General features: G+C 39.1%; 1 protein-coding gene across 1 annotated transcript; it reads left to right on the top strand.

Moving 5' to 3' along the window:
• Positions 1–1,424: 1,424 nt before the first annotated feature.
• On the top strand, positions 1,425–4,940 carry LOC110637374 (uncharacterized). Its single transcript, XM_021787440.2, has 2 exons — positions 1,425–2,740; positions 4,409–4,940. The coding sequence occupies exon 1, from the start codon at positions 1,533–1,535 to the stop codon at positions 2,601–2,603; it is 1,071 nt and encodes a 356-aa protein (XP_021643132.2). The 5' UTR covers positions 1,425–1,532; the 3' UTR covers positions 2,604–2,740; positions 4,409–4,940.
• The last annotated feature ends 10,896 nt before the right edge of the window (positions 4,941–15,836 follow it).

Genomic DNA, 15,836 nt, shown 5'->3' with positions numbered 1-15,836 from the left:
ATTTTGATATATTATATGTAAATATTATATTTTAAAAATAAAATATACAGAATATTTAAATATTAGTATTTAAGTAATTAAATGACTATTTTATTAAAAATGCATTTTTAAAAATATAATCTTTTTAAAATAAAATTAAATATATTTTTGATTAATTTTTAGTACAATTAATGATAGATTAACATAATAAAATTTGGAATAAGAAATAAATTTATTATCGGAGTTAAGTTAAAAATATATATTTTAAATTAAAATATAATTACATTGTAAATTTTGAAAATCTTCATAAAAAAAGTAACTAATCCAGCTAAAATGATAAAAAGGTATATATTATTATTATTATTATTATTATTATTATTATTAAATGTATCATATGCATCAAATAATACGTATTGAGCATTTGGTATAAGATTAAAAAAAAATTAAAATTTAGGTGTTCTTCCTAAATACTTATTAAATAGATAAAAAACTTAATGATATAATATTTAATAATATTCGATAGAAAATTAATAAAAAGACTCAAATGTAAGTATATGAATATCTATTATATATTTTAATAATAAATATTAAACTTATTTTTTATGTATAAATAATTTTTTTTTATCATTGGTCATAATATTATTGTATAATATAATTAGATTATATATATATATATATATATATATATGTGTGTGTGTGTGTGTGTGTAAAATATAGCCTACCTCCAAATATAGTGAAAATATAAATAAATAACAACAACATGACATATTTCATTAAATATATAATTGTTAATAGAATTAGAGTGGATAAATCATTTGATAGGTTCTTATTAATAGTGTTTTATTTATTTAATGAAAATTTTAATATATTTTTGTTATTAATATTTTGATTCTTAAATAATATAATTTATATTTTTATAATTAAAAAAAATTATAAAATTAAAAAATAAAGTGCGCAACTTATCAACAATATTAAAATTTTAAATTTTTTATATTATTTTTATATGAGTAATTAATTTTATATAAAAAAATATAATATATTAATTTATATTTCTATTATGTACTCTATCTTTAATTAAGAAAATATTTCCTATTTATATAAAAAATAAACATAAAAAAATAAAAATATCTTATTAGCATCTATTAAATTCTGTTAACTTAGCCTTTAATATTTAATATCTAAAAAATAGATAAATATTAAATGGATTAAAAATTAACTTAAACACTTAATCGCATCCAAGCATAGAAATAAACTATTAAGAACTATAAAAACGATAATAATCTTCATTAATTTTGTACTAAAACCAATTAATATTAAAAATAAATTACATTAAAAGTAAAATAACCAAAATACCCTCAAGCAACAGCGTCCACCACCTAATTCTAGAGGCCATTTCACAAAAAAAAACCAAACCCAATTAAGTCCAGCTAAAAAGAAAAAGCGTGCAGCCGCCAGCCAGTAAGAATCACCCAGCCCAACCCAACCCAACCCATGGCTTCTTCTTGCCGTACCATTATTCCTCGTTTCCAAAATCAAACCCATCTGAAAACAAAATGAACGAAAATTCCAACAGAGCTGAAGCAGAACGCCTCCTCGGAATCGCCGAGAAGCTCCTCCAGTCTCGTGATTTTAACGGCACAAGAGACTTCGCCGTCTTGGCCCAAGAAACGGAGCCTCTCCTTGAAGGCTCAGATCAGATCTTGGCCGTGGCTGACGTTCTATTGTCCGCCGAAAAACGCATTAACAACCACCACGATTGGTACGCTATCTTGCAAATCGACCGCCGCTCCGACGACCAGGAGCTTTTAAAGAAGCAGTATCGCCGGCTTGCATTGCTCCTCCACCCAGACAAGAACAAGTTCCCCCTTGCAGATCAAGCGTTTAAGCTCGTCGCGGACGCTTGGGCTGTCTTATCGGATTCCGGTAAAAAGTTGTTATACGACAACGAATTGAGCGTGTTTTCGAGGGTTGATTTGTCGAATTCGGGGAAATTGCCGGTTAGAAAGAGCCAGCGGCCGGCAGCTAAGAAACACGCAGGCGAGAGTGTTAAAACTAACGCGATTAATAGCTCAGAGCATCGGAGTCGGAAGGTGAAGCTATCGTCGTTTTGGACTGCTTGTCCGTACTGTTATATTTTATACGAGTATCCTCGGGTTTATCAGGATTGCTGTTTGAGGTGCCAGAATTGCGAGAGGGCGTTTCACGCGGCGTTGATATCGTCGTTGCCGCCGTTGGTGCAGGGGAAGGACGCGTACTACTGCTGCTGGGGGTTTTTTCCTTTGGGTTTTATGTTTGGCAGTTCAGAGAGTGGAGGGAAAAACAATGGGTCGAGGTTGGGATCGGGATCGGGGTCAGGATTTCCAAATTGGATGCCGTCGATTTTCTCCCCGGAGCAGCAAGTTGGTGAAAAAAATGGTGGCACCTCCACGGCAGATAGGTCGCCGGTGTTTGCCACGGTGCAGCAAGTGAATGATAAAAATGGTAATGTGAGTGTAGGTGTAGCACCTGCGAGGACAGGGATAGCAAGGGGTGGTGGAGGTGTGCATGTTTCAGGAGGGTGTGCCACGGGGTTTCCACCAAAGAAGAGGGGAAGGCCAAGAAAATATCCCCTACCAAACGTTTAGGCTGATGTGAACTGTGATTTCATGATGACACAGATGAGAAGGTGGACGAAGTTTTATCATTTATGGCTGCATTGATAGAGATAAAGAAGGTTCAAGGAGGAGGTTTTTATAGCTGGTACAGTTTGGGAAATCCATAGGTATTTTTGTTGACTTGTTGTAGTTTTATTTATTGCTTCCCTTGTCCCCCATTTTCTTTAATTCTTGTTGTTTGTAGAGTTTAGATGCTTTTTCTTGTGACTGACTTGTTAAATTATGGGCATGATATCGAGCAATGTCATTTTACCAAGTTCTCAATATGAATGGGAGAATTTGATTGAAGGCATTCTAAATGTGAGTAACTTTTCAGTTTACAAGATGGCCAAATGGGCCGTGAGCATGGTAGGCAACATATCAATGGTGGCCCTCCCTTTTTGTATCTTTTTCCGTAAAAAAATGAAAACTTTACCATATTATATTAGTGGTTGAAGATTCAAATTTGAACCGTCTTCTTAAAGAAGAATGTGAGAAGGTCAACTAGGCTAAGTCTAATTACTTGGAAAGTTTAAGCTTGGAGTGTGTATTGAGTAAGATCATTAAAAAGTGGATGGGGAGATTTGAACTTGAGACCCATTGCTCATTCTCAAGGAGTGTGAGGAAACCAAGTTAGGCGGAATTGGTACTGAAAGTGCATAATATTTTCTTTATTTTGCCAAGTATATATATTTTATAGTTAAGGATTAGTAAGCTTGGAGAGGGTAAACTCACAAATTTGGTGCACACATAATTGACAATAAATTCATCCTGGCATAAACTTGGCACTTGTTCTGAACACAGTAACTAGATTTCATCTTACAATATAAAAATCATCACATGATAAAATTTTTGTCCCCAAGACACTTCCCCACGGGGTTTTATTTCTCTTTAACCTGGGCTCTCAACAATCATTTATTTCTTGATTCCGATTTGTGATTTATGATGATTAATAGAGAGTCGAGTTCTGTAATCAGTTCTAAAGGTGTGAACTTTGTCTTTTTAATTGTGATGCTGGAAATGAATGATCTGTTATATTTTTCCTCATGGCTTTTTATCCCTGCTATGAGATAATCGTGTTGAACTATTGGCTTTGTGATGAAAATCAACAAGAACAACAAGATTTTAGAAATGGTCGTGAGATGATTCAAGATGCAATTGCACAAGAAGTTTCAATTACAAGGACTAGAGTTAAGAAGATGCAAAAGTTGATTAAGGAAGCAGTTGCATAAGAAGCTAAAAATGAAAATACAATCAATAAATTGGGGTTACAAGAATATGGAAGTGGCTTAATTTGATCCAATTTTGCGTGGGTGATGATCAAGAAATATTTGGACAGAATTAATTGATTTTTATGCAAATTTAGTGTCTTTTTTTTTTTTTTTAATTTAGGACAAGTCTGAATAGTTTTATTTAATTATTTTTGGTCAGATATGTGTTTTGGGCTGAGTGATTAATCTTGTATGGTTTAACAATCTTGATATTCTTAGTTCTTGTTTGATTATAAACTTTGGATCAATAATCCTTAATTCTACCTTTGAATTATCTTAGTTTTCAATTCTATATAATTAATAGGTGAAGGTATTCTTTGGTGTTTGAACTTGATTTTGGCTTTCTTGGGATTGTAAACCAAACATGTTGGTGGGTTTCAAGGCATAGTTCTTGAAGTTCGCATCACATTGTTTTTGTGGCCTGTTTGTTTCTTCATTTGATTTCCTTGATCATCATGAGGCACAAGGCACAATTTTTTTGTCACTATTTTCTACTCAAATTTGTTTTCTTTGGAACATGATCAGATACCAACTACCAAGTATTTGTAACAAACCAAAAATGAGGTCTCCTATCTTCCAGTTCAGTTGGGAGAGGACTGGGGGCAGATTAGAGCTAGTTTATGCTCTGTTGGAAGCTGTTTTTCTAATAACGTTTGTCATGTTTGGGCAATATACTGCCATCTTTATTATTGCAGTTGAAATTCCCTGCTCATCAACATCTAAATATTTATCTATCTATTGAATGAACTCTCTTGCGATCTTATTTGCAGGTCAGATTTGACAACTTTTAAGTTTCATGATCTCTGGTTTGTAGGTGGATTAATAATGCCTTTGGTGTGGCCGACATTAAAGGCCATTTATTTTCTGCCAATTTTGGTAATAGTGAATTATCCTGCTATGAATCAGGAGTGTCCTCTTTGTATACCAATTGTATTATGATTTTGATTTGTATATACACGTATCTATCATCTGGATTTCAAGTAAGATGATTTAATTTATATATCCATAATGAGGTTTGTATCTATTCTATGAAGTTTGAGTAATATTTTTTTGTCTACCATTTGTCCAGTCGTTAAAAAGATCTAGATTCCCATTCCAAATCCATAGTGAAAGAGCATCATCTGAAATGGCATTATGGTTACGCATTGAAATTACTTCACACCAACAGTACACTCGGAACACATAAATTTAGTGCTGGTTTTCTCATGGAAAATGTGAATTATCCTTATTATGTGCATATTTGTATGGGTGGGTGTACTGTATAATTCCTATGCTAACTCTGCATTTTTTTCTTATATTTTATTTTTTTGTTCTTAGATCATCACCAATATCTTGATAATTCATGCATCAATGAAACTAGCTACTTTCACCAGGCAAATCAAAAGGGTGCGCTTGTGCTCGATTGTGCATTCAGAAATCAAATCCTGATCAACAGAGCAAATTTAATTATCAATTAAGCTAGCACTTTGGCTTACCAACAGCCAACCTTGTTTTACCCGTATCCTTGTGTTACTAAAAGATGCTATGGAGTGTGGTTATGTATGCTTGAAATGGGTTCCATTCAACATCTATTGATATGCAGATGCAAACATACAACTCTTACGTTGTGTTTGGATAAATTTTAAGAGAGAAATGTTTGGATAAATTTTAAGAGAGAAAGGAAAATAAAAGAAGGAAAATATTTTTTATTTTTTAATTTTTTTTTATTGTGTTTAGATGAGTAGAAAATAAAAAAGAAAAAATAAAAATTTACGTTAAAATCTAGTTTTTTTTCTAATTTCTTATTTTGTCTGTAATTTAGAGAGAAAATAATTAAAAGAAAATAAAACTTATTTTTCTTTCTTTCTCTATTTTCTTTCTCTTATCTAAATAAAGAAAATATCTTTTTAAAATTATTTTTTCTACTTATTTTTTTTCCTCTCCATTTTTCACCTATCCAAATGTGGTGTTAACGTCGACTGATATGTCCAGATACGAACATGCAATGGTATCCAGCAAATTCTAATCTTCCCAGGCGGAACGGGAACAACTCAATCGAAGAACGTGCAGTCATTGGAAATTTGAGAATATGCCGTATTGAAAGAGATTAATATACCTAAAGAACTCAGTGTCATCTCTGGAAAAGATCATTTTTTTTAGGCAATCAATTTATCACTTTTACTTTTTAGAGATACTTAATTTAATCCAATTTTAACTTTTAATTTAATTTAATTTATTTTTTTTATTTTTAATTTAAATTTAATTTAAATTTAAATTAACTCAATATACAACTCATTTACTGTGCTTCTTGTATTTTTTAGGGATATTCAATTTAATATATTTTCAATTTTTGATCTAATTTAACTCTTTAACTAAATTAGCCTAATTGATATACGTGTCATTATTTTTTTTTTTCATTTTTAATATTAAAATATTATTTTTATTTTTTTATAATAAATTAAATTAAATAATAAAAATAAAGTATAAAAAATATTATTTTTATATTTTCATTAATTAATTAAAAATAAAATAATTAAATTGAAAAATAATGAAAATGTTTTTTTAGTTCCATATAATTAATTAAAATTAAAAATTATGATTATAATTGTAACACCCCAAGATTTTAAATTTTATTATTTATGAGTATTTTTGATACTTTAATTTTATTTAAATTTTAGGAATTTTTTTGAGATTTTTCGGTTTTTAAAAATCGGGTTCGATTTTCCGAAAATATAAACTTTAATGATTTTTAAAAATTAATTTAAAGACCACGTGGCAAAACTTAAAATATATTTAGAGTCTACGTATTTTTCTGAGTTTTATGAAATTTTTTCAGAATTTTTGGACCTCGTTTTCGATCCCGAGGCAGAGTAAAAATTCAAAATTTTGTATTTCGAATCGAACCGGCCGAATCGAACCTGATCGGATCGGACCGATCGAATCGGACCGGTCTTCTTCTCTTTTTCTCCTCCCTCCCGCGCGCGATGGCCCTCTCCCTTTTTTCTCTCGTTTCTCTCTCCTCCCCGCCCCCAACCGCCACCTGACCATTGACCCAGCGCCGTGCCGTAGCCACCAGCGGCCGCTAACGGCAATGAAAAAGCGCGAACGCCCCTGCTTGTATCAGCTTCCCCGGCCAAATCCGGCCGATCCGGCCACCGATTGGACCGGGTCTTGTGTCGAAAATCATCTACTCGGCGAGAGCTTTCCATAGACACCAAGAACGCCGAAATCCATCGAGCGGTTTGTCTGATTTTTGCTCGGGAAGATTTTAGCCCATTTCGACTTTTGGGCTAGATTTCTCGAAAACCATGAATCCCACGGGAAAATCGAGGCTACCAGCACGCTCCACTCGTCGAGAGCTTCGCGGCGACATAAATTTCGAATTTTTCCGACATCGTTTTTCGGTGGGCCCCACGGAACTTCGCAGTGTTTTTCCGAGCATTTAATGAGCTTAGAAAATTTTGAAAAATTTATGTACTAACCCCCGTGTTATGGGCTTCGTGCAGGTATCCTCGATTCGCGGAAATTCGGCGATTGACCAGTGCGCAAATTTCGGGCGAACGGACCGTTCTGGAAAAGTCTCGAATTGGACCGAGGTTTTGGCTAGCCCCATTGTCGACGTCGAGCGTTTCAAGTCGGAATCGGCAAAGGTAAACCCGAACCTTGCTTTTTCGTAATTTTCTAGTGCTTAAATAGGATTAAAAATCCATAAAATATTCGTGGTAGCTTAGAAAATTACGATTCTTTTTGCAATAGCTTAGTAATATTGCTAAGGACCGCGGGGCAAAGTTTTATAATTTTTTAGAGCTTGTTTGGGCAGTTTTTGCAAAAATGATCAATAATAAGGACTAAATTGAAATTTTGCATATTGTGACGGATGACTGATTTGATGGGCCCAGGAGGGGCTGTGTAATATGATTGAGTTGTGGATGTATGGATTGTGAGTATAGAAGTGTATTTTGAGCCCTTTTTGCAGGTTGGGTAGGTCCTAAGTATAGGGAAGATTCTGCCGGATTTTCGGCACGACTTAGGACGTAATTGGTCTTTTCTTTGTTTGTATTGAGTCAGATTGTATTAAATAAATGTAATATGATTGTCAGGTGAGCCGGGACAGCCTTCTTCCTCCGCCCAGCCGCCACAGTGATTGTCGTCAAGTCTGTGAGTAAAATATTAATTTTAATTGTAATTTCACTATTATTATATGTTCAGCATGCCCATGCATCACTTATATGCATATATTTATGTAGTTAAACTCTAGGCACGATTTATGTCGCATTCATAACTGTTAACGTGCCATGAGTGTTGTTGTGGTAATTTGGAGCAGTGTGCGTGCGTTGGCGTGCGTGTGATGTGGTGTGGACTATGGATAGGACGGGTAGTCACGGCTTGAGTTCTTCGCTGGGAACCCGATCCTTTGAGGGGTAGTCACGGCTTGAGTTCTTCGCTGGGACCCTCGATTTGGTTTATTAAGCGAAAGTCCGGCTTGAGTTCTTCGCTGGCACCAGGTTGGATTTAAGAGAGCTGTATAGGGGATCAGCTCCCAATATGATATGATTGATGCTACAGGGTGCGTGAGTGCTCCAAATTACCTTTTTGATGTTATGATGTGAAAATGATGTGGATGTTGCATTTCACTCTACAGGGTGCATTAGTTTTAGATAGTTATAGAGATTATGGTTAAAATTGATATTTTACTCTCTGAGTCGAACGCTCACTCCTGTTCAAAAATTTTTACAGGCCACAGGAGGATATTTTGTTCTGGGTTAACCTGCTTTTCTACTTCGCAGGTTGTTTATTAATATTTGTGTAATTTTAATTACTCCTAGAATTTCCGCATGTGTTAGCAGTAATTATTTGAATTTGGTCTGTAATATTATTATCATGTTGGACCTGTAAACTTAATATTCTATGTCTGTTTTGATGGATTGGATGAGGGAGCTGAGCTCCCGTTTATTATTATGTTGATGAGTATGTGGAGGGTGAGCTGAGCTCCCCAATTGACTATATATTGTGTTTACAGGTCGGGTGAGTCGAAAACTCCCCGTTGGAAAGTCCATTTTATGGTCGGACTCTGTCCGTTTGTTTTCTTGATATTGGGCCCAAATGGGCCTTAGAGTTGGGTTAATGAACAGTTAGGCTTACTACGGGCCTCGGGGGCTTTAAGCTGGCCCAGGTCCTAATGCCGGTCCGGCCCATAGGTTGGGTCGTGACAAATGTGGTACCAGAGCTTAGGCTCCAGATTCTTAGGGAATGTTGTCTAAAGTGTTGGGAAGAGTCTACTAGGAGTCACATGCGGAAATATAGGGTCCATATTCGTCTTGCATTGTCATCTTTGCTTCTAGTTTCTGCTCCATATGTTATGTATAAATATGAGTCTATAGAGCTGTATAATGTGCAGTTTTGAATTTTTGTGGGCTAATGCTGCTGAATTTCAGGAAAATGCGTAGAAGCAGGAGAGCTGCCCCGCACTGTAGCAGATGTGCCCGACGAGGTGTCGGCACGAGGATGAGGCGCCGCCAGGAGGCGGGGTAGGAGGCCTAGAGCTGCTCAAGTAGAAGAGCAGCTACCCACAGTTCAGGAACAGTCTTTCATGGCACAGGGTCCCATGGACCCCATGGCAGCTACTCTAGCTGGTCTGCAGAGAACCATCGACATGATGGCGTAGTATATGGTCCATCCTCCACAGCAGCAGCAGTCCACCACACCAAGAGGAGAACCTTACAAACAGATAATTAATTTCAAGAAGTTGGTGCCTGGTACTTATGATGTGTCAGACGATGCATATCGGTTTTTGGATTCTATGACAGCGGCGAATGCAATTACGATTGGTGATGGAAGGCGATAGAGTGTATGCAGCATGTCATGGGGCCTATGCCTAGACAATGGATGAATGACTACGTGTTACCCCGGATGGAGGGTTTGACATGGGCTCAGTTTGTGGAACTGTTCATCAATCGGTTTGTGCCAGAAAGTTTCAGAGATCAGAAACAGTGGGCTTTTGAGGCCTTAAGACAGAATGGCAGGTCTGTAGATGAATATGCTACAGAATTTCTGGAATTGAGCAGATATGCCCCTGCAGCAGTAGCTACAGAAACTATGAAGGTGAAGAGATTCCTAAAGGGGCTTGACAGGAGGTATGCGAACCTGGCCATGATGTCTAATCAGTCTTTTGATGTGGTGGTTGATCGAGCCAGACAGATTGAGATTAGCTATGCTACGGATGACAGCGGGAGAGCAAAGAAAAATAGAGCAGAGGGTTCCTCAGGTGTCCCTTCCATGGGTACTCCGGACAGTGGTGGCCAGAGTAATTACAGAGGAAAAAGTAGGAACAAGAAGAGTGGTTTTAGACACAAACCTCGAGGATTCAGACCAGTGCAGATCCGGCGGTGGTCACGATTCGAGTACAACGATTACGGTGCAGTTGAGATCCTCCTTGACACCTTGTGCACAGTGTGGAAGAGGACATTCAGGACCTTGTTTGATGGGTTCAGGAGTATGCTTCAGGTGTGGCCAACCAGGTCACTTTGCTAGAGAATGCCCCTTTTTCAGTGAGCCACAGATGGGGTCACGGGTTACTGCAAATGTTCCTCGCGATTGTATCCAGTGCTTCCAACATGGCGGCGATCGATTCGATGGCCAGGCCGAGGACAAGGGGCGTGGATTTGGAGGCGGTCGAGAGGTAGAAGCGATGTCGAGTTACGCCACTCGAGTAGGGGTCAAGCTCGGGTTTTCACCCTGACACACCAGGATGCTCAGGCTTCCAATGCAGTTGTGGCATGTATTCTTACAGTACATTCTTATGAGGCTCGTGTTTTGATAGATCCGGTGCTACGCACTCATTTGTCTCCCTGTGTTTGCCATGAGGTTGGGTAGAAACCCTACAACTTTAGAGTGCCCTTTGTCATTAGCTACCCCACTTAGTGACAACATAGATGTAGATATGGTTTTTCGGGTAGCCCGGTGGTAGTGGATGGAAAGATCCTCCCGGCCAGACTTGGTTCCTCTACCGAGAATGGATTTTGATGTAATCCACGGGATGGATTGGTTGTCAACTCACTATGCCACTTTAGACTGCGGGAACAAAAGGTGTATTTCCACATACGGTGTGGAAGAGTTTAGCTTTGATGGTGACAGAGCGTGGCTCCATATAATTTGGTGTCAGCAATTATTGCTAGAAAAATTTTGAGGCGAGGATGCCAAGGGTATTTGGCATTGGTGAGAGATACATCTGTAGCAGGTGTCAGCATGGAAAATGTTCATGTTGTCAGAGAATTTATGGATGTCTTCCTGGAGGAGCTTCGGGGTTGCCACGGGAAGGAAATAGAGTTTTGCATTGATGTTGTGCCGTACAAACCCCATATCGATGCCACCTTACGAGGATGGCACCAGTGAGAATTGAAAGAGTGAAGGAGCAACTACAGGAGCTTTTGGACAAGGGTTTCATACGTCAGAGCACTTCACCACAGAGTGCTCTGTTCTATTTGTTAGAAAGAAGGATGGGTCATTGAGGTTGTGCATTGATTATAGGCAATTTGAACAAGGTATTTGTGAAGAACAAGTATCCACTTCCTCGGATCGATGATTTGTTTGATCAGCTCCAAGGAGCTAGATTCTTTTCCAAAATAGACCTGCGATCAGGCTACCATCAATTGAGAATCAGGAATGAGGATGTGTCCAAAACGGCTTTCAGGACAAGATATGGTCATTATGAGTTCTTGGTGATGTCTTTTGGACTCACTAATGCACCAGCAGCCTTCATGGACTTGATGAACAGGGTGTTCAAGCCATTTTTGGACCGTTTTGTCATCGTATTCATAGATGACATTCTGGTATACTCTCGGACCGAGGAAGAACACGTGTGGCACTTGAGGATGGTGTTGCAGACGTTGAGGGAGCACCAGCTATATGCCAAATTTTCAAAATGTGAATTTTAGCTAGAAAGCATCTCATTCTTGGGACACGTGGTTTCTAGTGACGGCATTCAAGTGGATCCCAAGAAAATTGAAGCTGTAACTGATTGGCTTAGGCCTACAATAGTCACTGAGGTGCGAAGTTTTCTGGGTTTAGCTGGCTACTACAGGCGTTTTGTGCAAGATTTCTCCAGGATAGCAACTCCCCTAACTAAGTTGACCAGGAAGAATGTTCCATTCATTTGGACAGATGACTGTGAGGTGAGTTTCCAGAAGCTCAAGGAGTGTCTAACCACTGCCCCTGTGTTGACACTACCTGTGAGTGGTGAAGGATACACCGTGTATTGTGACGCCTCCAGAGTTGGCCTAGGGTGTGTTTTGATGCAGAATGGAAAGGTAGTGGCTTATGCTTCAAGGCAGCTGAAGAGGCATGAGCAGAACTACCCCACCCATGATTTGGAAATGGCGGCTGTAGTCTTTGCAATTAAAATCTGGAGACACTACCTGTATGGTGAAGTGTGCGAGATATACACCGACCACAAAAGTTTAAAGTACATCTTCCAACAGAGGGACTTAAACTTGAGACAGAGGAGATGGATGGAGCTTCTGAAAGACTATGATTGCACCATCCAGTACCACCCTGGGAAGGCCAATGTTGTGGCAGATGCTTTGAGCAAAAAATCTTCTAGCAGTTTGGCGCACATTTCAGTAGAGAAGAGACCATTGATTCAGGAGGCACATGAGTTGATGGATCAAGGTTTAATCCTAGATCTTTCAGATGAGGGGGTATTATTGGCTCACTTTTCAGTGAGGCCAGATTTGAGGGACAGAGTTAGAGTTTCCCAGCACAGAGACCAACAATTGATGAAAATCATAGAAAGAGTACAGCAAGGTGAAGGTGGTGAGTTTGGATTTGCCAATGATGGCGCCCTAGTACAGGTTCTAGGATATGTGTGCCCGATGTGGACGACCTCAGGAATGAAATCATGCGAGGGGCACACTACACACTTTACAGTGTCCACCCAGGTTCCACCAAAATGTACCATGATGTGAAAGATAGCTACTGGTGGAATGGCATGAAGAGAGACATAGCAGACTTTGTGTCCAAGTGCTTGACTTGTCAGAAGGTGAAGTTTGAACACCAGAGACCGTCAGGGAAGGTGCATGAGCTCGCTATCCCAGAATAGAAGTGTGAAATGATCACTATGGATTTTGTGGATGGGTTGCCTCGTACCACGCGAGGATATGACTCGATATGGGTAATTGTAGACCGTCGACCAAATCGGCTCACTTTTTGCTGTAAAGACTACCTACTACGTAGCACAGTATGCCCGCTCTACATTCGAGAAATAGTCAGTTGCATGAGTTAAACTTTCATAATATCGACAGAGGGCCCCGATTCACTTCGGTTTTGGAGAAAGTTGCGGGAGGCACTTGGCACGCAGATTGAACTTGATCTGACCTTCCACCCTCAGACAGACGGACAGTCCGAAAGGACAATCCAAACACTGGAAGACATGCTTCGCATGAGTGTTTTGGATTTTGGAGGTCAATGGGATAAGCAGCTAGCTTTGGTGGAGTTTGCTTATAACAACAGTTATCACTCCAGCATAGGGATGGCACCCTATGAGGCATTATATGGAAGAAAGTGTAGGTCTCCTGCGTGTTGGGCAGAAATGGGAAGCGAAGGTGCATGATGTAGACCTAGTGCGGTACACTTGAGAGGTAGTTCCTTTAATCGAGGAACGATCAAGACGACTTTCGATGAAGCGAGGAGTTATGCGGACCCGACGGAGGGATGTGGAGTTTGCGATGGCGACTATGTATTCTGAAGGTTTCTCCAATGAAGGAGTCATGAGATTTGGAAAGAAGGGCAAGTTGGCACCTCGGTATATTGGACCTTTTGAGGTTACGGATAGAGTTGGAGCGATTGCCTCTAGGTTGGAGCTACCACCCAACCTTTCTCACGTTCATCCCGTGTTTCACATCTCCATGCTCAGGAAATACATTCCAGATCCTTCTCATGTACTGCAGCCGGATGTGATAGAGCTAAAAGAGAACTTGACATTTGAGGAGCAGCCTGTAGCCATAGTGGACTACCAAGTGAGACAGCTGAGATCAAAACAGATCCCTGTGGTTAAGGTTTTGTGGAGGAGTCAGTCAGTGGAAGAGTGCACCTGAGAGTCAGAACGGGACATGCGTAGCAAGTACCCTTATCTGTTCAATGTATAATCATGTGCTTTATTCTGCCTTGTGTAAAAAAATTCGAGGACGAATTTTTTGTAAGGGGGGAAGAATGTAACACCCCAAGATTTTAAATTTTATTATTTATGAGTATTTTTGATACTTTAATTTTATTTAAATTTTAGGAATTTTTTTGAGATTTTTCGATTTTTAAAAATCGGGTTCGATTTTCCAAAAATATAAACTTTAATGATTTTTAAAAATTAATTTAAAGACCACGTGGCAAAACTTAAAATATATTTGGAGTCTACGTATTTTTCTGAGTTTTATGGAATTTTTTCGGAATTTTTGGACCTCGTTTTCGGTCCCGAGGCAGAGTAAAAATTCAAAAATTTGTATTTCGAATCGGACCGGCCCGGATCGGACCGGTCTTCTTCTCTTTTTCTCCTCCCTCTCGCGCGCGATGGCCCTCTCCCTTTTTTCTCTCGTTTCTCTCTCCTCCCCTCCTCCGGCCAGCCACGACCACCAGCCCCAGTGTCGCCATTGACCAGTAGGCCGTAGCCGCGGCCGAAAAAACACGCGCGAAATGCCCCCTGCGCGCGCGCGCCGCTTCAGCTTCCCCGGCCAAATCCGGCCGATCCGGCCACCGATTGGACCGGGTCTTGTGTCGAAAATCATCTACTCGGCGAGAGCTTTCCATAGACACCAAGAACGCCGAAATCCATTGAGCGGTTTGTCCGATTTTTGCTCGGGAAGATTTTAGCCCATTTCGACTTTTGGGCTAGATTTCTCGAAAACCGTGAATCCCACGAGAAAACCGAGGCTACCAGCACGCTCCACTCGTCGAGAGCTTCGCGGCGACATAAATTTCGAATTTTTCCGACATCGTTTTTCGGTGGGCCCCACGGAACTTCGCAGTGTTTTTCCGAGCATTTAATGAGCTTAGAAAATTTTGAAAAATTTATGTACTAACCCCCGTGTTATGGGCTTCGTGTAGGTATCCTCGATTCGGGGAAATTCGGCGATTGGCCAAGATGCGCAAATTTGGGCGAACGGACCGTTCTGGAAAAGTCTCCGAATTGGACCGAGATTTTGGCTAGCCCCCCATTGTCAGATGTCCCGAGCGCGTTTCCGAAGTCGGAATCGGCAAAGGTAAACCCGAACCTTGCTTTTTCGTAATTTTCTAGTGCTTAAATAGGATTAAAAATCCATAAAATATTCGTGGTAGCTTAGAAAATTACGATTCTTTTTGCAATAGCTTAGTAATATTGCTAAGGACCGCGGGACAAAGTTTTATAATTTTTTAGAGCTTGTTTGGGCAGTTTTTGCAAAAATAATCAATAATAAGGACTAAATTGAAATTTTGCATATTGTGACGGATGACTGATTTGATGGGCCCAGGAGGGGCTGTGTAATATGATTGAGTTGTGGATGTATGGATTGTGAGTATAGAAGTGTATTTTGAGCCCTTTTTGCAGGTTGGGTAGGTCCTAGGTATAGGGGAGACTCTGCCGGATTTTCGGCACGACTTAGGACGAAATTGGTCTTTTCTTTGTTTGTATTGAGTCAGATTGTATTAAATAAATGTAATATGATTGTCAGGTGAGCCGGGACAGCCTTCTTCCTCCGCCCAGCAGCCACAGTGATTATCGTCAAGTCTGTGAGTAAAATATTAATTTTAATTGTAATTTCACTATTATTATATGTTCAGCATGCCCATGCATCACTTATATGCATATATTTATGTAGTTAAACTCTAGGCACGATTTATGTCGCATTCATAACTGTTAACGTGCCATGAGTGTTGTTGTGGTAATTTGGAGCAGTGTGCGTGCGTTGGCGTGCGTGTGATGTGGTGTGGACTATGGATAGGACGGGTA

This window comes from Hevea brasiliensis, chromosome 12, assembly GCF_030052815.1.
Source record: "Hevea brasiliensis isolate MT/VB/25A 57/8 chromosome 12, ASM3005281v1, whole genome shotgun sequence".
Classification (NCBI taxonomy): Eukaryota; Viridiplantae; Streptophyta; class Magnoliopsida; order Malpighiales; family Euphorbiaceae; genus Hevea; species Hevea brasiliensis.
The sequence above is the reverse complement of the archived record's forward strand: the minus strand, read 5'-3'. Positions and strand labels throughout refer to the sequence as shown.

Coding starts and splice junctions, on each gene's coding strand:
- LOC110637374 (XM_021787440.2), top strand. CDS start 1,533: ATGAACGAAAATTCCAACAGAGCTGAAGCAGAACGCCTCCTCGGAATC.